We start from the raw sequence: 25,623 nt of genomic DNA, 5'->3' as shown, positions 1-25,623 counted from the left end.
CAACTGTCAATACTGCTCTGATTTCTTCAGCTGGTCAATTTATCCCCAGCGAACTCCAGCATTCTCTTGGCTGTCAGCAAAGTCTATGCTTTCTTCATGGCACTACCTTGTATAGTTAAGCGCTAAAACAAAGTTTTTAGTCTGACTGTTGTAAGGGTTCAGGCAAGGTAGGGATCAACGAGTGGCAGCAACGTTGGGGGAATCTTAATAAATGATGTGTGACGTGGAATAAGCCCTGAAAGGCAGGTCAGTCAAACTGAGGCGAGAGAGAATCTGAACAGTTAATTAAATGCTGTAGTTTAGAGAGGGGAGTGATCACTTTAAGATGATAGTGTAGCACGGCTGACTAAGACATGTATCTCTAGTGAAGTCTCTATTCAGCCATAAAGCAGCTCATGACTTTGGCAAACCATTAATCTCTAACAGCCTCAATTTCTTCAACTGAAAAACCTGGAAGACTATCTCTAAAGTCCTGCCCAGGTCCAAAGTTTCTTTAAGGTACTTCTTAAGATTCTTTTGCATCATATGACTTTTTGAGTGATAAGTTATAATTAGTGAATGGCCATATAGTTCATGGGAGTGAACTTAGAAACTATAAAATTACTCAATTCCATGAAAACAGTAATTATTTTAAGTTATAGGTAACTTGACTTTATTTACATTAGATTTATATGCATGTGGCTTTAAAAAAGCTGTCAACTTGTTATATGTAAGTGTACTATGATTTCTTTCCTTCTATTGTAGTAAAAACCTAAAACATGAAACAAATTACATTGAAATCCTGACCTTCTTCCTTCCCTTTGCCTATAGACAGAGGATATGATTGAGAAAGGAAAATGGTCTCTTTCCTCTTGAATGTAAAGTATAACTGTGCCATTTCTAAATGGGGAATTAGTTGAAATTAATTTGTTAAACCAACCCTTATTTAATGTCTGCTGTGGGTCAGGCATTTGTGCCAGGTGCGGTGGTTGCACATACAAAAAGCATAGTCCCTGCTTTCCAATAATTCATAGCCTAGTAGGGAAAGGAAGGCAGTTCAGTAAACCACTAAGTATTTTACAGTGTGACATCATGAAAGTGCAGAAATGGAACCTCTGTAATTGATGTCTGCTCGCTTGCTCAGCAGCCACTCCCCCTTTTTTCTGGAATGGTTCCTGGATTTTCCCCTGGGAATTATCCTTCCTCTCATTCTGTGTACTTTGACTGCAGCTGTGGGCATATAATTCAAATCTGGCCAATCAGAACATCATATACTTTGGGCCACTGTGATTGGCTCAAGGATGGTTCCATGATCCAAGCCAAGCCAATCTGCTACAGTGAGAAGCAATCTTGGGACACAGTATGGAACAGTCAGGGAACAGCAGTTATTTGGCTATGGTTTGAGAACTGGGTCTGAGCTGGGAAGATAAAGCTAAAATGGTAGGCAGCAACAATTTATGAAGGACCTTCTATGCTACGCTGGAGAATCTGTACTCTTTCCTGAAGAGACAGGATGGATTTTAAGCAGGGAGTTCACATGATCATGTTTATGTTTTAGAAAGATTAATCTTGTAGGAATATAAATGATGGGGTAGGGGGAAGATGAAGCCGAAAGCAAGAGAATGAATTAAGATGCCACAGTAGTTGTCCAAACCAGAGGTAATGAGAGACCTGAACCATAGGAGTGGCAGTGGGGATAGGAAGGAGAGACATAATAGGGATGTTCCCCAGAAGACACATCAAAAAGGGGTAACATGAGAGCAACACTTTCCTGGAGAAATTGTGGTCTGACTGCATCTCTAGTTCAGCAAATGGTAGTAATTTTCAGAGAACAAAAGCAAAATTTAAGTTTCATTTAAGACCGTGTTTCTCAAACCTTAATGTGTACACAAATCACCTGGGGGTTTTGTTAAAATGCAGATTTTGATGCAGTAATTCTGGGGTGGAACCTGGGATTCTGCATTTCCAAGAAGCTCCCAGGTGATGATGGTGTTGCTGGTCTGCTGACTACACTTTGAGTAGTAAAGATTTAGGATTTTTTGAGGTGTGAGTGGGTCATTCAAGTAAAAAGGGGCAGTAGGTGTAGGCTCTAGATTTTAGGAAAGAAAGAGAGACTTGGGCTTGAGATACTTGGGAGCCATCAGCATTTAGGAGGTGGTGATATCAGAATATGAAGATAATAGCCCAGGAATAGCTTTTGGAAAAAAGTAAAGAAGTCTAAGGAGAGCCCATGAGTAGCACCAGAATTTAAGGGGCAGCTGCAGGATGAGGCTTAAGAATATGAAGAAGTAGCAGATGAACCTAGGGTGCCAAATTTTCAATGAGAAACCTTTAATTCCCAAGCTTATTATATAAATAATAGCTACCATTTATTGAGTATCTTATTCCTAGTACTCTACTAAGGGCTTCAACTTTTCTCCAAAACACAGGGCATAAGAAATGTCATTAAAACTTTTCTGTAACCACACCCTGTTACTCTGAGCTGGCGGAAAATTTATCCTGGGTCATTATCATGGCTCTACACATCACACCTAAGATTGCATGAAAGTTCTAGGGAGTCATACTTAGTCCAGTACATTTGGGGAAGGCCCTCAATTCTTCATTCAATGTTGGTTACCGCTAATATGCTCATTTCCCCAGCTGGTTTATCCTTTGCAGGTGAGCTGTTTTGCCAAGTGAATGCCAAGCTTGGGCATGGGGTCTTGGCTATGGTTGAAATCTCTGATGCAGCCTTCCTAGTAGTACTATACATCCATTCCCATCGAAGGTCTTGCCACCTCCTTCACCCATTAGGTCCCCAATATTCACAGAACCAGCAACTCTCCTCTTCTGTTATTCCCTTTGGTTGCCACTTAACCAACCTCGAAATCTTCTAACCTCTCTTCACTATGTGAAGAGAGAAGTACTTCAATGGGCACAGGTGTTTTGGTACAAAGGGGCCTTTTATTCCGCTCTAGGGCAAGGGAAGTCCCAAATCTTGTGCCAGATCTATCAGGGGAAGTATCCAGTCATTCTTTTACAGCACTAACAAAACAAATTGTTATCTTAATATCTCAACAAATCATCTTACCACATATGCACTGTCCCATGAAATCTTTACAACCACTCCATGGGTAATTCTCATTTTCCATTTTGAAGCTTGGATAAATTCAGAAACCTGTTTCCAAACAGCCATTAAGCAACTGTGTAGGAACTGTGAGCTACGTGCGCTGGACTCTGGAGCAACGAGGGCGTGGTATCATCACAGTTCCTATCAAAATACCTCGCTCTTGGTCATGTGTGAGTGGCAGTTACCAGACTCAACTTCAGAAACTTCACACAGAGGCTAGAAGTCTCTGTGTGTGCGCCTCGGATAGAGGGCTGGGGCTCCTTTAGTCTTCACCACAGCCCTATCTCAATTTCACACATGAGACCCTGAGGCTGAAGGTGGAAGTGCCTTGCCCATGGCCACAAAGCCAAGAGCAGGTTTCCTGGGTCCCAATATGCTGTCCTTTCCATCATACCAAGCTGAAGGGGCCTGCGAGTGGCTCGGAGCCTCGCCCCCAGCCAAATCCCAAAGCAAAAGCGCTTCAAATTACTCACCCTCCTAGGAAAATAAACTGGCACATGCGCAGTATGCACCACCGACTCCACCCGAGAGGCCTCCGAGGCCTACTCAGCGCACATGCGTCAGGCGGCTCCTCCCGTCCCCGCCCCTCACTCCTCGCCATTCCCGCCACTCCCCGCCCCTTTCCCGCCCGGATATCAGCCTAGTTTTGCCGGATGTTGTTGTGAGTCTGAGAGACACGTGAGGCGCTGCTACGTCATCAAAGGCACGCGCAGGAAACATGGCGGCGGCGGGGGTTGTGAGCGGGAAGGTAGGCAACGGCCCCGGGAAAAGTTCCTGTTTTTCTTCGGGATGGGGCTGTTTTTGCTGCTTGGAGCGCGGCCGGAGAGGGATGCGAGGGCCTTTCTGTATCAGGAACAGCCTGTGGAGGATGCAGGAGAAGATGACTAGGTGGTGTCCGCTGTTTTCTCGAGAATGCCGGCTCAGTCCGGGAATTAAGAGACCCGGCTCCTGCTCCAGGGCCAGCTAGGCCTCGGCGCTGTTCTGGTCTGCTGTGTCCCAGGGCGAGGGGCTTTTATTTGTATTGCCTTCTTAAGAGACAGGTGGTTGCCCCGTTCCTTTCTTTTTCTGGCTTGATTTTCTCTGACTGTAGCTCTTTCTGTCTGCTCTTCGGACTCCAGCATTTTTTCTCTTCCTAATCTAACTCGCCTCTGCCTTCCTCTGCTTCACTCTGGTGAAGGCATCTTTGTCCTCTTCGGGAAGAGCTGAAACACAGGTGCTTTGCAGCTGTGCACTTAGAAGAAGAGTGTATTGGATCCATTTTACCAGGTTCCCGAGTTGGTTGGTGATGGTGAACAGCAGGGCATGTTTCCCCTCAGGGAGCTGGAGATTTACAACATCGCACGCTTGTCTAGGAAGGCGTTAGTTACGGTATTTATTTCCTAGACAAATCTGTGATGTTCCCGTGGGAGACTCTGTGGTACCGTTTTACGGAGGTGGTCATTGACCCCCTCGTGATAGTTCGTTAGGAATTAGGATTAGGTGCGGAGGCTATTTTATCGCATAGTGCCTGTTCATGTTCCGAGGACACATCCTTAATGCCTGTTGGTTAGGACTGTCGTGGCATGCTACTGGAAGCATTTCCCGTTGCGCGAGTATTTCGAAAACAGTTGGGTCGGGTAGTGACTCATCTAACACCAAGGACTATTTACTTTTCGCAGATAGCTTTCTCTGTTCCTTGAGTTTCACTCATTTTCTTTATGGTGCCCTCTCCATCCCATTTTGAATTATTTGACAGCGTTTGTGCTTTAGTGTATGGACCACTAGCCAGAATAACACAGTACTGTTACTGTGAAGGGTGACCTTGGGAAATTGAGCAAGCATGAATTCTCCGTCCTTCATTTTCTTTATCCCCAGAATGGATGTGGTGCCAGTCATTATTTCTTGTATTGGAGTTGCTAAGATTACATGAAATAATAAAAGCTTTATAAAAAAAATTACATACTGAGTATTTTAAATGATGGGTTGGTCATCATTTTCAGATTTTCATGGTCTTTGGTTGTCTTGTCAGTTTTGTCTTCAGGGTGGATGCTGATCTTCTGCTTGGCTCATTACATATTTTAAGGTTATCTTGTTTGAGTTTTTTATCTAGGACTTTCCAAGAAGGGATCCTTTCTGTTTGAACTACACTTCACTCTTTCAGGTGTGGATTGATTTTGATAGAACCCTTGAGATGAAGCAGAGTTGTAAAATATAAGACTTTTCCCACCCTTTCCTTCCAGCCATTGCCTTTCATAATCTGACTTATTAGTCTTTTATTTCTTAACTCTACTTCGTCACCTCATGTATTCTCACTCATTGCAAATTTATACCCATTCTCATCACTCCATTTAAATTATTTTTCCATGCCCAAAGCTGCCCTTCTCCCAAATAATTCTATGATGACCAGCAAAAGCCACTTATTCTTACCCCAGCAAGTTCAGATCTAGTTTAACGGCATCATCATTCACCTGGTTGCATGTGAAACAAACTTGGAGACGTCCATTTCTATAACAACATCTAAGCAATAACCAAGTCCTACCAGTTCTATCTTAAAGAGGTTTCTTAAATTTGCTGCATCCTCTTCATTCTCAGTGCTTAGTTCATTCAGGCATTTAGTCTTGAGCTCTTGGCTGATTTTTCTGCTTGTCTACAGTCTCTTTGCCCACCGTCCCCTCTACACAACCACTGGAGTTATTTCTAATGCACAAGTCTGATTGTTTCTTGCTTTAAAAAACAAACAAAAAATCTTAATTTTGTTATTGTCCCCATTGAAATAATACTCAAGGCTGGTTAACATGGCATAAAAAGCCATGTTGTCTTTCTGGCTTTATCTTATGCTTCTCTACTTCCCAGTCTTGTTTCTTTGGGACAGGGGAATAGCAAAGAACACACACACACACACACACACACACACACACATATTTATGAAAGAGTGTGTATATGTGTGTAGGTGTCTCTCTGTATTTATTTATTCCTCACCCCCCACCCCAGAGGTTCAGCTAAGACCTGTCTAATTTAGAAACCTAGGGCAGTGAATGTTAACCAAGACTCGTAAGACTCACATGTGGTACTTTTAAAAAATATAAGTGCTGGGCCACAACCCAACTCTGTTGAATTAGAACCTCTTGGTGTTGAGATCTGGGACGTAGAGTAACTTTTCTACTAAGTCTACTTTGCTTGCTTTGAACTTTGAATGTAGGAAGTGATGGGGGGAGGAAGTTAATCTCTGTCATATGGAGAAGCAGTGTAAGATAACAGTTAAGAGCTTGGACTCTGGAGCCAAACAAGTTTCAAAAACTAACTTCACACTTGCTAGTGACTTCAGTCAAATTATTTAACCTCTCTATGCTTCAGTTTCCTTATCTGTAATATGGGGATGATAATAGTACCTACTTTATGGGATTTTTAAGGTTAATAAGTAAATGTATTAGAACAAAGCCTGGCACGTAGTAGATACTGTGTAGGTGTTATTCATCATCTTAATTTCCCTGCAAGTCATTGGTTGGGTATGGCAGAATTTTAAAGGTTTAGAATATGGTTTTTGGTATGGGTGTGAACTTCATTTTTGAAATTACTTCAGTTCTAACTCTCAGTGTTATTTTAGGATTTGAAAAATACCTTGTTTTAGAAGTCACATAGTTTTGATGAATGAAAAATCATCACAGTACGGCAGTGGTTAAGGAGATGACGTCTGATTGCTTGGGTTCAGACTCTAGCTCCATTGCTTTATAGCTGTGTTACTTTGGTCACATTTCTTAACTTTCTGTGCACCAGTTTTCTTATTTGTAAAATGGGGGCTAATAATTATTTTCCATCATGGAGTTGTAGAGAGGATTAAATGAGTTAATAGTTGCAAAGCATTTACAATAGTACCTGGCATCAGGTAAGTGCTTAAATTTTAGCTGCTATTATTACTATTATTAAGGAAGATCTTTCAGACAGTCTTAAAGTTGTAAGGTTATTATTGATTTGGAAATAGTTGAATGTTTATTTTTGCTGCCACTTTCTACAGAGAGATTAAGGCCTCTCACAAATATTAAAGCAATATAGTTATGTAAAATAAATTAGAGGGAAAAAACGCAAAAGGAAAGTGAATAAGGGTAAGAAAGGTAAATGGAACTGGAAGTACGATTATTAAATAAACTGTATGCTTTAGTGGACTACAGTTTTGCCAAAGAGGGGAACCTGATCAATAATAAGAATTACAGGATCTACAATAAAATAAAACCAGGAGCAAAACCCCCAAAAACTAGTTTCTGAAGATTAGATCCGAGGATAAAATCTTCTGTAGATTCTTTATACTATGTACTATAATGAATTTGGTTATATAGCATATTGTATCCTTATGGTAAAAAAAACCCCACATCCCTATAATGCCCATTAGTATGCTGATGGTTTTATACCAATGGCTGGCTAAGTAGTTCAGTAAATACAAGGTACCGATTTGATGTATTTAGGTCTCTGATGATTTGACTGAATTCAGGGGTAGGTTGTTGTCAACATGAGTGGATGGATTCAGTGTTTCATATATGTATATTTTTATTAGCTGAGCCTGTGAAAGTGGGTTTGAGTTTGATTATAAACCCTGATTAGTTCTTGGAGTTCAGCTATTCTTTGTTGCTATGTATATATAGAACCATATGTTTTAACAGTCAGCCAAATAGGGGGGAAAGATTGACATTCTGTTGTGAATATTTTTTTTTTCCTGGCTGTGATCTTTATTTCCTGCAGTTTTATTGAGAAATAATTGATGTACATCACTGTATAAGCTTAACACATACAGCCAATTGGTTTGATTTATATATATTGTGAAATGATTATCACAGTAGGTTCAGCTAATGCTCATCTTCTCATATAGCTCCTCCTATGAATTTTTAAGGGAGAAATAGGGACACTGCCTGCAAAGGCTATCCTGCTTTAGGATAATTAATGGAATGAGTTGAATTAATGGAATGAGTTGACTTATTGCAGAGAAGGCGGGAGAAAAGAGATAGTCTGAAATAGGTTTTGGCCTTATACCCAGTGCCTCTGATGGTTGCAGTTTACTTTTATTCATTTATTCAACAAATATTTATTAAGCATCTGCTTTCTTCCAGGCACTGTTTTAGGCACTGGGGTTACATCAGATAGCCCCTTACCTTGGAGATTACAGACTTCAGTTCTTCAGAAGGAAAACATTCACTAAAAACCACTCCCTTGTTTAAATAAGAAAGTAAATATGAGTTTTAGGTCCTTGAAGTGGTGCTAATTTTAGTGAATGTTTGTTTTCTTGAGACTTGTAGACTGATCCTCATGAGGGCAGGGCCTGAAATGTTTTACCTGTGTCTGGCAGACATTCTGGCATATAGTAGGTATTCAGTGAAGAGAAAAGAGCAAGAAAGTAGAAAAAAATGAAGGGGGACTAGAGGAAGAGAGGTGTGTTCACTAATAGCACTCTTGGAGTTAAAAAGTCCTGTTTTAGTATATTTGCATTTCACTCTAGGTCTGTGTTTTTACTGTGACTGTGTTAGAATTTGGTTCTATTGAAAATAACTTGAAACAATTGGGAAATCACCTGTTATTTTTTCTTTGAGATTTTTTTATGGCATTTTTAGTAAGAATTTATTTTGTAGCTTAAATTTGGTCCCTTCCAGTTCCTTTTAGATATGCTTGTAGTCCTGTGAAACCCCTTGCTTAAGAAAGATTAATATTCTTAGTATCTAGCAGATTTTCCTGGAGAATTTTCTTAGACTAGATCTTGTAACATGGTAGTAACCTTCCTCGTGTAGGATACAATATGAGTATGTCTTCTTTATTTTTCTAGCATTCTTTTTTTTTTTTTTTTTTTTTAAATTTATGGCTGTGTTGGGTCTTCGTTTCTGTGTGAGGGCTTTCTCTAGTTGCGGCAAGCGGGGGCCACTCTTCATCGCGGTGCGCGGGCCTCTCATTATCGCGGCCTCTCTTGTTGCGGAGCACAGGCTCCAGACGCGCAGGCTCAGTAGTTGTGGCTCACGGGCCCAGTTGCTCCGCGGCATGTGGGATCTTCCCAGACCAGGGCTCGAACCCGTGTCCCCTGCATTGGCAGGCAGATTCTCAACCACTGTGCCACCAGGGAAGCCCTCTAGCATTCTTTAACAAACATTTCAGTACCTTCTGTGTGCTGAGTTCTTTATTCTCGACACAGCACAGTAGTCTGCAACAAGTCATTTCAATTTGTGATTTAATAAAAACATGACTTTTTGGGGAAGAATTCAAATATTGTTTGCTTTGATGGGACATAATGAAAAATGCTGCTGAGACTAAATGAAAAATTGTAACCCAGCCTTTTAATTTTCACTTTTTGGTGGAAGGAAATCCTTATGAAATCTATTTACTGTTTCTTGTGCAATCTATGGTGTGTCTGTAGTCGTTGGTATAAGAGAAGTCATTCGTTTAATCCTTGTTATACCTTCCATACTGCCCTCCTGTCTGACATTGTTTGGCACACTGATGCCCATAAGATGCAGTAACAGTTCTGCTGCCTGCCCTTTATTGAGAATTGTACCATCCTCAGTATCTCAATATTTCTCTGTCTTCAGTCTCAAAATTTGTGTGGTTTGTTACCCTTAAAACCACCTGTGTTCTGCATTTCTTTGAGTTACACAGTCATTACTGATTAACGCACCCCAAATAAAACTCATTGTTTACTTTCTTCCTTCTGTATTCTGTCTCTCAGTGAATAACCGCGTAGTTTTGTCCTTGACTCCTTTCCCTTCATCTCCCACATCTAATCAGTCACAAAGTCCTATCATTTTGACCTTCTAAATATTATAAGCCATCTGCCTTTCTTCATCCCTCTGCCACTGCCTTGGTTCAAGCAACCATGAATCGCTTCCTCCCTGGATTACTGCAGCTGTTCATTCTTGGCTCTGCAGCCGGTGTGTTGGCTTAGAAAAGGCAGGTCTGACATACCATTCCCGTGCTAGAACTTTCTAATGACTTTCTAGTGACAAATAATTGTCTTCAGGGTAAATTCCAAACTCCCAAATTCCTGAGCATGCTTAAAAACCTGGTGTGATCTGATTTGGTCTCTACTCTTGTCTCTAAACTCTTAGTGCTGTCTGATCTGGGTTGCAGCCATGCACTGAACTACTGCTCTCTGTATAGAACATACAGCTTCTTCCAAGAACATATGCCCTCTTCTAGTTAAAATTGCCATTCTTCAGGTCTCAGGCTGTGTGTCACTCTAGTTAAAGCCTTCCTGATTTCTCATCCTGCCTGAGCCCCTTACATCTAGGTTAGCTATAATTTATTAGGGTCTGCTGTGGCAGCCTGTTCAACCTCCGTCATATGTTGTAATTGTCTGTTTTCTTGTCCTAATCCCCAATTAGATTGCTTTGAAGGCAGTGACTGAGTCTTATTTATTTATACCTAGAAGCTTACTCTGTGCCTGGCACATTGTAGGCATTCACTGTACATCTATTGAAGAAATAACTGAAATTGACATCTCATACAGGATCCTGTGTATACTTCTATCACACTCTTCTGTGACCATTGATTTACATGACGTTACTAGTTTAGACAGACACTTTTTACGATGTGTGTTTTTCCACCAGCATCTTTTACTCCCCACATCTAGTTGGTGCTTAATAAATGTGTATGAGTAAAGAAACTTCTAAATCAGATTAGGTGGAATGGGGGTGATTGGAAGTGTTTGGACAAGCTATTACTTGTGTTCTTTTGAAGGACTTCATAGAAGTTGTTTGCAGAGAGAAGGTATAAAAGCATGTTCTAGTAGAAGGAACAGAAGGCACACACACAAAAAGGCACAAGGTTTTGAGGGAACAGGTGAGTTCAGAGGAGCCCAAGACAGGAAGTATTGGGAAGTGTCAGGTGTTGCATAGCTGTAGATGTAAAGTGTGGTGTCAGAAGGATTTTAAGCTCAGGTGTGGTATGGTCAGATGTACATTTTATTAAGATCATTTTTGGCAGTGGTTATACATTTTACAGTTTACACAGATTATTGGAAGGTGATTAGATTGGGGAAGAGAGACCAGAATGTTATTTTAGTAACCCAGGCTAGACATGATGAGGGGTCAGTGTCAGAGAAGATTTGAGGGATTTAGGAGGTAGGATGGGTATGGTGAAAGAGGCATTTAGGATACTGCTTGGATGGAATGTTTTAGACAGAGTTGGGAATATCAGAAGAACAGATTTAGGATAAAACATACTGAGTATAAGATGCCTGTGGATTATTCAAGTGGAGATATCAAGTGGCTGCTTAGATGTTTGGGTGTAGAACTCATTAGAGTTTCAGGGCTTACACTGGCATTTCCTGGTGATACTGTCTCTAACCCAAAGTTTAAATTATTTATATGCTGAATGATTTCAAAGAAACTGAATTTTTGTAACTTTCTTGTTGTTAAATTTAGCTTATAAAATTCACAGTTCCTAAAGTTCAAGACTGTATGTTGTGTATGGTAGGTGTTGGGTTTCCAGGTTTGGACAGAGATTTAGGGCAAGAATTTTATCCCTAAGCCTAAGAGTAAATTTCAAATATTTGGGTTGAATGTTTTCATTTATCTTTAGTTTTTGAAAATATTATAATAATTATAACACAAATAAAAATCCAATCCCACTTAAGTGTAGTAGCAATATAAAAAATTATCTGCTACTATATTGTGCAACTTCATTCTAACTTTTGCTAAATTAGAGGTCAGTAAGTTTATTCTAAAACATTTGCTGTGGTCCCCAGAGCACCTTTAATGAGTTATGTCGGACATGGTTCCTTTGGGGAAAAAAAATCTGCATTTTCTATTGCCATCAGCAGGCTGTCATTGGAAGTTTTATAAATATAATTACCAGCTTATTCATCTTAGCAAATATTTAAGAATAAAGGAGAACTTGAAGGGCCTGAGACAATTTTATTCCAAATGGAGAACTTTTTTCCTTTCTTTAGTACCTTTACACATTGTTCTTTTTTTTCCTCCCAAGAGGGTGGGGAGCAGTTTAGAATATTCTAGCTTGTGTAAAGATTTTATCCTTTTTATAACATTGCCAGATACATACACGCAAGGAACTTTATCTTGTTTATTTTTCTGTTCTCCATGGTGTCTGTCACATAATAAGTGCCTAATAAAAGTTTGTCAACTCAAGTTTAGATAATTAGTTTAGCACCACCAAGTGGCAAGTGTTTGAATGTCCTTGATAGTTTTTGCTCCCTATGGACACTTAATCCACAATGAAAAACAGATAGGGTGTGATTTTTAAATTTTTTTGAGGCAGGATCAACTTTTTTCTTTTTTCTTTCTTTTATGCTTTTTTTTTTAAGTAAAATATCTTTACTTAACGTATTTACTTTTATACAGAGTTTTGCAGTTTAAAAAAATAGACTTTTCCTGTAAGTTATTTTTTATACAGCTTTATTGAGGTGCCACTTGACAAACAGTAAGTTGCACATAGCATGTATAATGTGCTAACTTTTGATGTATGTATACACTATGGACCCATCAACAGAATCAAGATAATGACATGTCTACCACTCAGAGTTTCCTCCTGACTTGTTGTAATCTGTCACTACCTTCATCCTGTCCACAGACAAACACTGAGCTGCTTTTTGTCACTATAGATTAGTTTGCATTTTCTACAACTTTATATAAATGAAATTATATGGTATGTACTCTGTTTTTGGTCTGACTTTCTTCATTCAGCATAATTATTTTGAGGTTCATTCATGTTGCTGCATGTAACATTAGTTAATTCCTTTTTATTGACACGTAGTATCCTGTAGTATGGGTATACCACGATTTGCTTATCTATTCACCCATTGATAGACATTTGGGTTTTTTCCACTTTTGGCTGTTACAGATACAGGTGTTGTGAACATTGATGTATAAGTCTTTGTATGAGTATGTGCCTTCTCTTTTCTTGGGCAAATATCTAGGACTAGAATAGCTGGATTGTAATGTTAGTTGCATGTTTAGCATTTTAAGAAACTGCCGAACTATTTTCCAAAGTAGATGTACCATTTTACATTCCCACTGGTGGTGTATGAAAGTTCCAGTTGCTCCACATCTTTGTCAGCATTTGGCATGTTGGGGACTTCCCTGGCGGTCCAGTGGTTAAGACTCAATGCTTCCACTTCAGGGGGTGTGGGTTCGATCCCTGGCTGGGGAAATAAGATACTGTATGCCACATGGTGCCCACCCCCCCCCCCCAAAATTTGGCACGTTGGTTTTTAAAATTGGCTTCAATTTGCAGTTCCCTAATGACTTATGATGTTGAGCATCTTTTCATGTGATTTTATGTCATCCCTATACTTTCTTTGGTGAAGTGTCTGTTCATACCTTTTGCCCACTTTATTTTATTGAATAAATTGTTTTCTTCATTTTCTTGTCACTGAGTTTTGAGAGTTCTTTTTATCTTCTGGATACAAGTCCTTTATTACATATACGGTATGATTTGCAAATATATTTTCTCTGCCTGAGCCTTGCCTGAGCCTAAATTCACTTAGTTTTAGTAGCTTTTTTGTAGATTGCAATGGCTTTTCTACATAGACAGTGATGTCATTTGTAAGTAAGTTGTTTTACTTGTTCTTTTCTAATCTAGATGCCATTTATTTCTTCTTTTTTGTAGTGTCTGAAACCTCAAGTAAAGTGTTGAATAAGAGTGGTAAGGGTGGACATACTTTGTTCCTGATCTTAGGAGAAAGCATTCAGTCTTTTAAGTATATGATGTCAGCTGTACTCAGTGTTTCATAGTTGTTGTTTATTAAGCTGAAGAAGTTTCCCTTCTATGCCTGATTTGCTGAGAGTGTTTGTCTGAAATAGATGTTGGATTTTGTTGGATGCCTTTTCTGCATCTTTTGAGATGATTTATATGGTTTTTCTTTTTAAAATTTTTTATTGTGGTGAATTATAGTGATTGATTTTTTAATATTAAACCAACCCTAAGAGTAAACCCCACTTGGTCATGAAGTATTTTCCTTTTTACATATCGTTGGATTCAATTTTTATTTAAAATTTTTGTATCTAAGTTCATGTGAGATATTGGTCTATAGTTTTATTTTCTTGTTTTTGTCTGATTTTAGTGTCAGGGTAGTGCTGGGCTCCTAGAATGAGTTGGGAAGTATTCCTCCTCTTCATTTTCCTGAGTTTGTATAGGATTGTATTACTTCTTTCTTAAATATTTGGCAGAGCTTACTAGTAAAACCATTTGGGCCTGGAATTTTCTTTGTGGGAAGGTTTTTAACTAAAAATTCAGGGAATTCCCTGGCGGCCCAGTGGTTAGGACTCCGTGCTCTCACAGCCAAGGGCCCAGGTTTGGTCCCTGGTCGTGGAACTAAAATCCCACAAAACCTCGCGGTGCGGCCAAAAAAAAAAGTACAGCAGAAACTAACACAACATTGTAAATCAACTATACTCCAATAAAAATTAATTTAAAAAATTGAATTTCCTTAATTTATACTGGGCTACTCAGGTTATCTTTTTCATCTGTGAGTGTTGGTAGCTGTGTCTCTTAAGGAATTTATTTGTTTTGTCTAAGTTGTCAATTTTTAAAAATAAACTTATGTATGTATGTATGTATATATGTATGGCTGCGTTGGGTCTTCGTTGCTGAGTGTGGGCTTTCTCTAGTTGCAGCGAGCAGTGGTTACTCTTTTGTTGCAGTGTGCGGGCTCCTCATTGCGGTGGCTTCTCTTATTGTGGAGTATGGGCTCTAGGCGTGCCGGCTTCAGTAGTTGTGGCTTGTGGGCTCAGTAGTTGTGGCTCGCGGGCTCTAGAGCACGGGCTCAGTAGTTGTGGCTCACGGGCTCTGGAGCACAGGCTCAGTAGTTGTACCACACGGGCTTAGTTGCTCCGTGGCATGTGGGATCCTCCCGGACCAGGGCTCAAACCCGTGTCCCCTGCATTGACAGGCAGATTCTTAACCACTGCGCCACCAAGGAAGTCCGAAGTTGTCAGTTTTATTAGTCTAAATTGTTCATAAATTTCTTAGTATCTTTTTTGTGTACATTTGTAGTGATGTTAAAGTTCTAATTCCTAATATTGGTAATTTGTGTCTCTTATTTTTTCCTCATCTGTCTGGCTAGAGTTTTACCAGTTTTATTCTCAAAGAACTAACTTTCAGTTTCATTAATCTCTTCCCACCCCCCACCCCCCATTATTCTTTTTTCTATTTTATTGATCTCTACTCTTTTTCTTTCTGCTTACTTTGGGTTTAACTTGCATTTCTTTTTCTAGTTTCTTAAGGTAGATGCTCAGGTCATTAATTTGAGGCCTTTTTTCTTTTCTAATAAAGGCATGTAATGCCATGTTTCCCAGTAAGCACTGTTTCAGTGGCCCTATGCAGATTTTAATACGATGTGTTTGCATTTTCATTGAGTTCAAATACTTTCTAATTTCCCTTTGATTTCTTCTTGACCCTTGGGTTATTTATAAGTATGTTATTAATTTCCAGATATGTGAGAATGTTCCGAAGATATTTCTATTACTGATTTATAACTTACTTCCATTGTGGTCACAGAATATACTTGAATTCTTTTAAGTTTATTGAGATTTGTTTTATGGCCCAAGTTTTGATCTGTCTTGGCAAATGTTTTGTGTACATTTGAAAGAATGTGTATTCTGCTGTTGTTGGGTGGAATGTTTTGAGTGTAAATTAGGTCCAGTTGGTTGATGGTGTTATTACGTCTTCTGTGTTACTACTGATTTTCTGTATTGTTGAATCAGTTATTGAGAGAGGGGTTTGAAATCTCTGACTGTAATTGTGGACTTGTTTATTTTTTCTTGCAATTCTATCACTTTATACTTCATGTTTTTTGAAGGTCTGGTATTAGGTGCATAAACATGTAGGATTGTTAGGTCATCTTGAGGCACTGACCATTTTATCACTATGAAAATATTTTTCTACCTGGTAACATTTCTTTTGCTCTGAAATTTATTTTTGTCTGATATTAATATAGCCATTCTAGCTTCTGATTAGTGTTGGCATATCTTTTCATCTTTTAATTTTTAACCTATTTGTGTCTTTTATATTTAAAATACTTTTCTTGTAGGTAGCATAGATTTTGGGCTTTTCTATTCAGTTTGATAATCTCTTTTTAGTTGGAGTCTTTAGGTGATTTATATTTAATGTGATTACTGATATGGTTAAGTTTAAGTCTGTCATCTTGCTATTTGTTTTTTATTTGTCCCATCTCTCTTTTGTTCCATTTTCTTTTTTTGTCTTCTTTGTGATTAGTTCAGTAGTTTTCATTATTCTGTGTTTATTTTTTATTTCCTTTGTTGACTAATTCACTATAACTCTGCTATTTCAGTGATTGCTTTAGGGCTTACAGAGTACATCTTTAGCTTACGATATTTACATTCAAGAGTTGTTATACTACTTTACATAAGGTATAAGAACCTAGAACAGTATACTGTCACTTCTCTTCTCCTGGCTTTTGTGCTATTTTTGTTATTTTACTTTTGCATATATTACAAACCCCACAAAAACATGTATTCATTTATCTGCTTGTTTATGCTTTAATGAAGGGGATTTGATTAACAAGAAAAATATATTTATCCACATAGTTACTCTTTTCGGTGGCATTCATTTCTGTATGTAGATCCAGATTTCCTTCTAGTGTAATTTATTCTGCCTGAAAGACTTACTTTAACATTTTTTGTAGTGTAGGTCTGATAGTGATGAATTTTTTTAGCTTTTATATGTCTAAAAAAGTCTTTATTTTACCTTCTTTTTTGAATATATTTTCTTTGGGTATAGAATTGTAGGTGAACAGTATTTTTGTTTTGTTTTGTTTTCATTACTTTAAAGATGTTGCTCCAAAGAGGAAGGAGGAAACTTTGGGAGGTGATGGATATGTTTGTGGCTTGATGGTGATAGTTTCATAAGTGTATACTTATTGTCAACTTATCAAGTTGTATATATTAAATATGTATAGCTTCTTATATGTCAATCATACCTCAATAAAGTGGAAAAAAAAAGTATTGCTCCATTGTTTTCAGTCTCCATTGTTTCTAAAAAGGAATCTGCTGTAATCATTATATTTAATGTTTATTCCTCTGGCTGATTTTCAGATTTTCTGTGTATTACTGATTTTGCATAATTTGATTACAGCGTGCCTGTATCTAGTTTTCTTTGTGATTCTTGCTTTCATTTTGGAGTTCATTGGTTCGTTGGTGTTTATATCTATGGGTTTATAGTATTAATCAAATTTGGAAAAACTTCTGCAATTATTTTTTCAAAAAAGATTTTTTTTTTCTGTTTCTTTTTTCCATCAACTCTTTCAGGTACTTCAGTTATACATATACTAGACCACTTGAAATTTCCTTGCAGCTCATTGATGCTTTGTTAAATTTTTTCTCAGTCCCTTTCCCCCCTTTTTGTATTTTGTTTTATATAGTTTTTATTGCTGTAATTTCAAGTTCATTATTCCTCTGCAATGTCTAATCTGTCATCCAATTCAGTGTATATTTCATCTCAGACATGGTAGTTTTCATCTCTAGAAGTTCAGTTTGGATTTTTTTTATGTTTTTGATGTCTTCTCTTAGCAAGTTCTAACTTTAGTGTCCTGAACATATGGAATTCAGTTATAGTAATGTTTTAATGTCTTTCTTTATTAATTTTATTATTTATGTCATTTTGGGTCATATTTAATTGGGTGATTTTCCTTGTCATATGAGTCATATTTTTCTGATTGTTAGCATGTCTGTTAGGTTTGTTTTTGTTTTTGTTTTTAAGCCAGATGTCAGATATTGTGAATTTTATCTTTTCAGGTGCTAGATATTTCTGTATTCCTATAAAATGTTCTTGAGTTTTATCCTATAAGGCACTTATGTGGAAACAATTTGATACTTTTGGGTCTTGCTTTTAAACTTTGTTAGATGGGATCAACACAGCATTTATTTATTTATGTGTCTATGTTTTGATTGGCATATAGTTGATTTACAAAGTTGTATTAGTTTCTGGTGTACAGCAAAGTGATTCAGTTAATGTGTATGTGTGTGTGTGTATGTATGTGTGTGTGTATATATATATATATATATATATATATATATATATGTATTTTTTCTTTTTCACATTCTTTTCCATTATGGCTTATTACAAGATATTGAATATAGTTCCCTGTGCTCTGCAGTAGGATCTTGTTTAAAAGCACAGCATTTGATGTGAAACTAATTTTGCCCCGCTGCTGAGGTAAGACAATTCTGAATACTCTACCTAGTGCTCTGTGAATTATGAGGTTTCCCACACCGATGGGAACAGCTCTGTGTAAGCTGCAGATTGTTTCTTCTAATAATTTCAGGTGGTTTTCCTCTGGCCTTAAGTAGTTTACTGACACGCATGCATTGATCAGTACTCTGCTGAATACTCGGGGATGTCTGCAGATCTCTTGAGTTCTATCTGTGTACTTTTCTCTTTCTGGTATTCTGTCTTGGCCTTGCCCAGTTCCCAGCTCTGTGTCCTCAACTCAGGGAGACCACTGGGCATCTTCTGGGTTTTCTCTCCTTTGTCACAGCTGGGAACTCTCTCAAGACAATAAGCTAGGGCAATAGTATGACTTAGCTCATTTGTTTCCTTTCACTCAGCAGTCACTGTCCTTCATTACCTGATGAAAACCATTGTTTCATAGATTTGGCCTTTTTATTTTCCTTGAGGGAGGGTAAATCCAGTCTCTTGTTACTCCATCTTGGCTGGAAGCGTTAGCTGTTACAGGGTTTTTTTCCGCTTTTTTTTTTTTTTTCTTTTCCCTTGGCCGCACTGCACTGTGCTGGATCTTAGTTCCCTGACTAGGGATCGAACCTGTGTCCCCTGCAGTGGAAGCACAGAGTCTTAACCACTGGACCGCCAGGGAAGTCCCTTTTCCTCTGTTTTTGGTGGGATTCTTGGCTGGAAGTGTAAGCTGTTACAGAGTTTTTTTACTCTCCAGTTTTGGCGGGATTCATACCTATCTCTTCTATATGCATCTTCCCCCTCCCCCCCCTTCAAGATCAGGCTGACTGTTTTACTTTGTTCCAAATTTGTTTCCTTAGTTGTTACAAACTTTGAGATGGTCTTTTTTCCTCCAGAGTTTTTGTTAATAAATATTTCTTTCTCGTTGGTCTGTATTCTCTTCTGTACCTTCTGAGAGGTGATATAGTTAGCAAGACATTCAAGAATTTTATCAAATGCTAAGTATTTAGAGAATTCCAATAGATATTTGGGTAGCTGAAGGTAATCGTCACATTTATAGAATGGGTTATACCAGTTTGTAATTTATATTAACGTTTCTGTTTTCCCTGTTCCATTGGTAGTCTCTACCACAATAGCATTCCTTCCCCGTCCCTGCCACCGCCCCCCCACCACCAATTTTTTTTTTTGGGGGGGCGGCAGAGACACTTAATAATAGGTTGTGCTTTTCCCTCAAATCTTCTACTTGATCTATTCTTCTTCTCTTTCTTCTCCTTAAGACCTGTCCTTCCATTGTTGAATTCATGTCATGATTTCCATCTGACAGTATCCCTCTATTATTCTTGAGATATGGTTTAAATTCTGTTGAAGACTTCACATTTTGTGTTTATCACCAGTAACTTTTAGCATTTTGGTTGTGAAACAAAACTTACATACAGAAAATCACACTTACATAACTTAATGACTCATAAGGCAAACGTCCTTGTAACCACCACGGTGGTCAAGAAATAGACCTTTGCAGGTACCCCTGTTCCCCTAAGTAACTACTATCCTAACTTTTATAGTACTTACTTTCTTGCATTTCTTTATTACTGTTAGCATTTTTTTAAACACTGCTCTCCTGGGTTTTTTTTGTCCTCCTTCTCTGTCCTCCACTTAGTATTACTAGGTACTTCTTCCAGTTTTGTTTTTCTCAGTCAGTTGCACCTTTGTCTTTCATAGTATTTGATATCTTATTTTTCCTTGAATCACGTTTGAATTTAAATTCCTTGTATCAAACACAGTACTTCTTTATTTCAAAAGATTGGACATACAGGAATCATCGAAAACAAAACAAAACAAAAAACACACCAAACCACCCAAATCCTGATTTTTGACAACTGTATGTCCTGTTGTGTACAGCTTTCATACTCAGCTTTCTGTGCCATATGAACAGGAAGATAAAATGAAAACACCATTTTTGTTTCCATTAGAGATATACTCCAGATATGTTTTTGCCATGTAATTTGTTCCCTTATAAAGTATAACAAATTAATAAGTTGTTAGGGTTGGAGAATTTGACATAGACTTTTAGTAATATCTCGGGTATATATGCTAGAGAATTGATTAGACTGTTTTATTTTTACATTTAGTGCCTTTGTATCCCTAAGGTAACAATCATGGGAAGTCTTCACTGCCTATACATTGTCTTGCTATTCAGGATGTTTGGTGCTGATAACTCACAGAGTCTGGATTGTTTGCAAAAGGAGTCTCAAACAAGTTGTACATCTCTAGTGGTGCAGACTTTCATTTCAGTCTTTTTCTTCTCATAGCTTTCCATTTGCCAGCTTCCTGACATTAGTTTTCATTACCCTTGACCTCCTTGGAATATAATTTTCTTCTTCTCTGTCTTTCTGACTTACATATTATTTTCCTGTTATGCCTATGAACTCTTCGTCTCCCCTCAAATCTTAGGTAGTGGAAAGAAGGAGGCATTACTGATGCCCTTTCTTTGCTTCCTGTAGCACAGAGGACCTACTCATGTGGCTAACTGGTGACTGCTTTAGATTGGAATATGAGCACATAGGATACTGGAACAATGTTGTCAGTTCCACATATGCTAAGCCTTAACTTGATGGCCTTTTACATTATGTACTGTTTGGACAAATAAAACTTATCAGAGCAGACTTGAGTCTGAACCCCAAAGTAATGGGAGAACCTTGATCAAATCACTTAACTTCCTTGCATTTTTTCCCTCAATTACAAAGTGGGAATGATATCACATATCTAATTGAGTTGTGAGGATCAAATGTGATACTGTAGAAATACTTTGTAGAGTAATGCATTATAGAAATATTACACGGCCAGTAATAACATTTGAACCTTTCTTTTTTTTTTTTTTAATTAATTAATTAATTAATTTATGGCTGTGTTGGGTCTTCGTTTCTGTGCGAGGGCTTTCTCCTAGTTGTGGCAAGCGGGGGCCACTCTTCATCGCGGTGCGCGGGCCTCTCACTATCGCGGCCTCTCCTGTTGCGGAGCACAGGCTCCAGACGCGCAGGCTCAGCAATTGTGGCTCACGGGCCCAGTTGCTCCGCGGCATGTGGGATCCTCCCAGACCAGGGCTCGAACCCGTGTCCCCTGCACTGGCAGGCAGATTCGCAACCACTGCGCCACCAGGGAAGCCCCTGAACCTTTCTTTTTATTTTGCATTAGAGATTATGAACAAAACCAGAGTAAGGAAATTGGAAGCCTGTTTTACTGAAAGTATTATCTTAGATGAAATTCCTGATATCATAATTGTTCTCTGTAGCAAAATAATTTTTCATTTCAGACAAGCTTGGAGATAGCTTTTCAAGTATTAATCGTTACCATTGATAAATGTGAGAAGCAGAATGTCCTATGGAAGAATGGTACTGCTTAGGAATCAATTCACTGTAGAGTTTAATGAAGAAATATTATCTTCATTCTATTGTAATAAGATCAAATTCTTTTTTTTTTTGGCCTGTGGGAATAGGGATCAAACCCAGGCCCTGGCGGTGAAAGTGTGGAGTCCTAACCACTGGACTGCCAAGGAATTCCCTGAGATCAAATTTTTAATTGGACTTCTGTTTCTATATTTTGAGCTGTTTCAAGTAGTTGATACAATTGTATTTTATTATATACATGTATCCACAGACTGTGGTGATGAACATATATATGCTATGAATAAAAAAATAAGTAAAATCATTCCTTATAATATTAAAATGAATTATTCAAACCAAGGTGCTATAAAAGGGACTAAGCTTTTTCTGTGGAATGTTTAGGAGTTCAGATGGGGGAGAAATTAAGGATTTTTGTTGAAAGGCCAAATTGTTAAATAGTTAGCTGCTGTATTGATTTATAAATTAAAGGCATTTAAAAATTGTTTTTAGGGAATTCCCTGGTGGTCCAGCAGTTAGGACACCTCGCTTTCACTGCCAAAGGCCCGGGTTCAGTCCCCGGTTGGGGAACTGAGATCCTGCAAGCTGCGTGGTGCAGCCTAAAAAAAAAAAATTGTTTTTAGTCCTTGAAGCAGCATTATTTTGTACGTCTAAGCAATTTCAGAAACCACTTTCCTCTAGGGAAGACATGTAGAATTTTTCTGGTAGTTTCTTGAGACAGTTGAGATTTAAGGGTGAAGATGCCAGGAAATATGAAATCCACTCCTTCCTTTGATGTAAAGTCACTGAACAAGTCTGTGTCTCAGTTTATTTTTCTGTAAAATGGAGATAGAGGTAATAAGATCTATTCTGACTCATTCAGTTTGGCTGTGAGGATTTAATGAGATCAGAGTGCTTTGAAAACAAAGTGCTATTCAGTTAAAACTTATTATTAAGTTATCTTATATTTGAAATAAATTATGTACTAATGCAGCTAGTGTGTGTGTGTGTGTGTGTGTGTGTGTGTGTGTGTATGTGTGTGTGTACCTGTGCGCCTTTAAGTCTTATAAGACTTCATAAGGTTTAGTAGCACATGAAGATAAATTTACAGATTTTATTCCTTCTGCAGAATTAATTTGTATTGAGCGTGTAATATCTCAATTGTGTAATATTGTAAGAGCGTGTAATATCACGCTCTTCAAATCAAAAAGCTGAACATGACTGCTTTCTAAAGACAGTACAAGTCTGGGTTTGGGATTGTGAAATTTTGGGCATGTAATTTGTCCCTCAAAAAGTGCTAAAAAGTTAAGAACACAGAACATGAGATGAGTGCAGTTTTGACTTGTCGTGAGGTACCTGGTACTTTAATACTTTTTAAGATATTTTCCCACCTAAATTACTTTGGAAACTCAACTTTTTCTTAAATGAAAAAGAGAATAAGGCAACACTTCACTAACATATGTATGGGGAAGGAAGAGCTGCTTAATGTGCTTCAGTTAAGTGAAGTGTTTCGTTTTCTTTAGGGTTCATTTATTTCATAAAGGCTCCGGAATCTCTTTAGTATTCATAGTACCACAGAATCTTAGATTGTACTATTAATGATACCAAGCTTTTCTTGGCAAATGAGTGTCCCTTTTTCAGCTATAGAGTTCTTGATTGATAGCTGAGTATTAGGTGAAAATATGCTAAAGTGAAGTTTCTGGATATCTTTTGTCAAAAAAGCTTGAGATTTTAAGGGATTTTTTTTTCGCATAGCCTTTTCATACTTCTGTTTTGTGGCCCGTTTTATACATTGATAAACGAAAGTCCAGAAAGGTTATAGTTTATACTTCTGGAATTCCCTCTTTTTACTTTACTCATTAAAATTAATTTTTAATTACTGAAGCAATATATAACTATATATTTGTACTTTGAAATTTTCAAATAAGTTCAGCATTAACATAGAAAGTTACATTTCCTCTTTCAACCTTTCCCCATCCCATTGTCTTTTTCGGAAGTAACCTTTGTTAACATTAAAGTGTGTCCTTCCAGAGCTTGTTCTCTGTATTTTACACAGATATAGAGAAACTTTTAAAAGTATAAATGTCATCATATTATGTATAATTGGACCATGTATGTCTGTCTGTTTAATCTACCTCTTAACTTCTGAATAGTATTCTCCATAGAATGAATATCGCAGAATATATTTTAGAATTTTCCTCTTTGTGGTCATTTAGATTCATACCTTCCTTTTCCTCCTTTCCTACTCTACCACCCACCATGTTATAAATAATACTATTGTGAATATTCTTATGCGAATCTTTGTGCACATGTATGAATAAATCTGATTTTTCATTTCTATACAAACAGTATAGAGTTGTTTCTCACCACTCCCCAACTCATACTGCCCCCAGTCTTTGCCTTCTACTTAATGCTAGTCTTGTGTTTAACAACTATTTCATTGAAGGCCATCTTGGGTTTTTGAGACCAAAACTTCTCTGGTGATCTTGAATACTGGAAGGACTCTTTCTTGACATGATGTAAGTCTGTATTACAAGTGATTAACATAACAGGAGAGGCAGTAAAAGTAATGTGGGAGCTTTGTAGTGCAGTGGCTAAGAGAACAGTTCTCTGGTGTCAGACTGCCTGGGTTTCAAACTCCACACCACTCCTTAACCACCCCTTACTATTTGTATCATCAATCTTAGGCAAGTTATTTAACTTCTCTTTCAGTTTTCTTGTTCACACAGATGGGCTCCTCATCCTAATGATGTAGTTATAATGATATAGTTATAAAACCTATGGTCTCGGGTTATTGTAAGGATTAAGCTATAACGTGGAATTCTTAGTGCATAAATGTTCCACAAATGTCAACTGGGGGGCGATAGTGATGGCCTGTGTTGCTTGTCCTGCGTTCTTGGTCCCCATGCTATTCTGAATAGAGATGTGATTGTATTAATAAAAGGTTTACATAAATAGAAAGTACACTGTATTCCAAACTTAACTTATGTCAAAATTACATAAGTTTTGTAATGTCTGGAAGTGACTCTTTTATTTCCCTTTTACTTATTTTCATAATGAAAAAAATTTTTTAATAGTTTGAAATTGGTCCCAGGAGTAGAATCTTTTTTTTTTTTTTAATGTTTATTATATATGTTACAAATATTTCTTCCCAATTTGTTCCATATATATATATTTGTTGTTGTTGTTGTTGTTTTATCCTTTGACCGTGCCGCACAGCATGTGGGATCCTAGTTCCCCAACCAGGGATTGAACCTGCGCCCCCTGCATTGGCAGCGTGGAGTCTTAACCACTGGACCACCAGGGAAGCCCCCTAGAATCTTAATATATAACATTATGCCTTTAGAACATAAGGCTTAACTTTATAAACGTTTCAGTTTATTCAGGAATTTACTTAAGTCTCCCGTGTATTCCCATAGGACATTGTTCAGGGACCATGTCTTAGTCATATTCTTATACCTACAGTCTTACGTGCTTTTACATATAGAAGCACTCAGTGTTTGTGAGCTTGAACTAGTTTAAACTAGTTTTTCCAAGAAGTCCTCATCATTACTTTTTAATATTCCCATCTTATTTTCTATGCCAGTGTGCTACAAAAGCACACCAAAATAAACTTATGTGCTGTTATGAAATAGTTAGAAATCATTAATTTTTCATTATATTTCATCTGTTCTTATTGTTGGATATTTTCAGTTTGAACCCAATACTTTGCTTAATGTTTGTTAAAAATATATGTTAAGTGGAATTTGCATATAGGGTCACATAACAATTAGCGTGAGTGACATCTTTGTTTAAGGAGAAGATCAAGATCATGATTATCACTAAACCAAAAAACTTGCATGCATATCAAAGCAAATTTCCATCTAGTTTATCTTTGTTTGAAGTGCTTTTAAGTCTGAGTAGTATTTTTAAGATAATACATTTTTATATGAAATAACCAGAAACTTGGTTCAGGCATTATAGGAAAACATCTCTTAATTTTTTTTAAAACAAATGTTGAAATAGTATTGAATAAAAATGGTGTGATTAATCTTATTTTTCCCA

General features: G+C 37.6%; 1 protein-coding gene and 1 long non-coding RNA gene across 7 annotated transcripts in view; one reads left to right on the top strand and one right to left on the bottom strand.

The window, feature by feature from the left end:
- Positions 1-3,697: 3,697 nt before the first annotated feature.
- The window catches only part of TBC1D15 (TBC1 domain family member 15), a 71,458-nt gene continuing 49,532 nt past the window's right edge, over positions 3,698-25,623 (top strand). For 4 of the 5 annotated variants that reach the window (XM_082418960.1, XM_082418957.1, XM_082418959.1 and 1 more), the window contains exon 1: positions 3,699-3,836. In XM_082418960.1, the coding sequence (XP_082275086.1) occupies positions 3,807-3,836 (30 nt within the window). In that variant the 5' untranslated portion in view covers positions 3,699-3,806. Of the gene's footprint in view, positions 3,837-25,623 lie in introns of all 5 variants that reach the window. The other variant, XM_082418958.1, reaches the window with a different exon arrangement.
- Positions 9,167-25,623, bottom strand: LOC309640449. Of its 2 annotated transcripts, XR_014252232.1 has the most exons (3): positions 21,373-25,623; positions 14,866-21,061; positions 9,167-14,829 (listed from the first exon to the last, which is right to left on the bottom strand). It is a non-coding gene; the product is annotated as an uncharacterized lncRNA (long non-coding RNA). The 2 variants fall into 2 exon arrangements; XR_014252231.1 differs by having other exon boundaries at positions 9,167-21,061.

This window comes from Balaenoptera physalus, assembly GCF_965194825.1.
Source record: "Balaenoptera physalus genome assembly, chromosome: 13".
Lineage (NCBI taxonomy): Eukaryota > Metazoa > Chordata > Mammalia > Artiodactyla > Balaenopteridae > Balaenoptera > Balaenoptera physalus.
The sequence above is the reverse complement of the archived record's forward strand: the minus strand, read 5'-3'. Positions and strand labels throughout refer to the sequence as shown.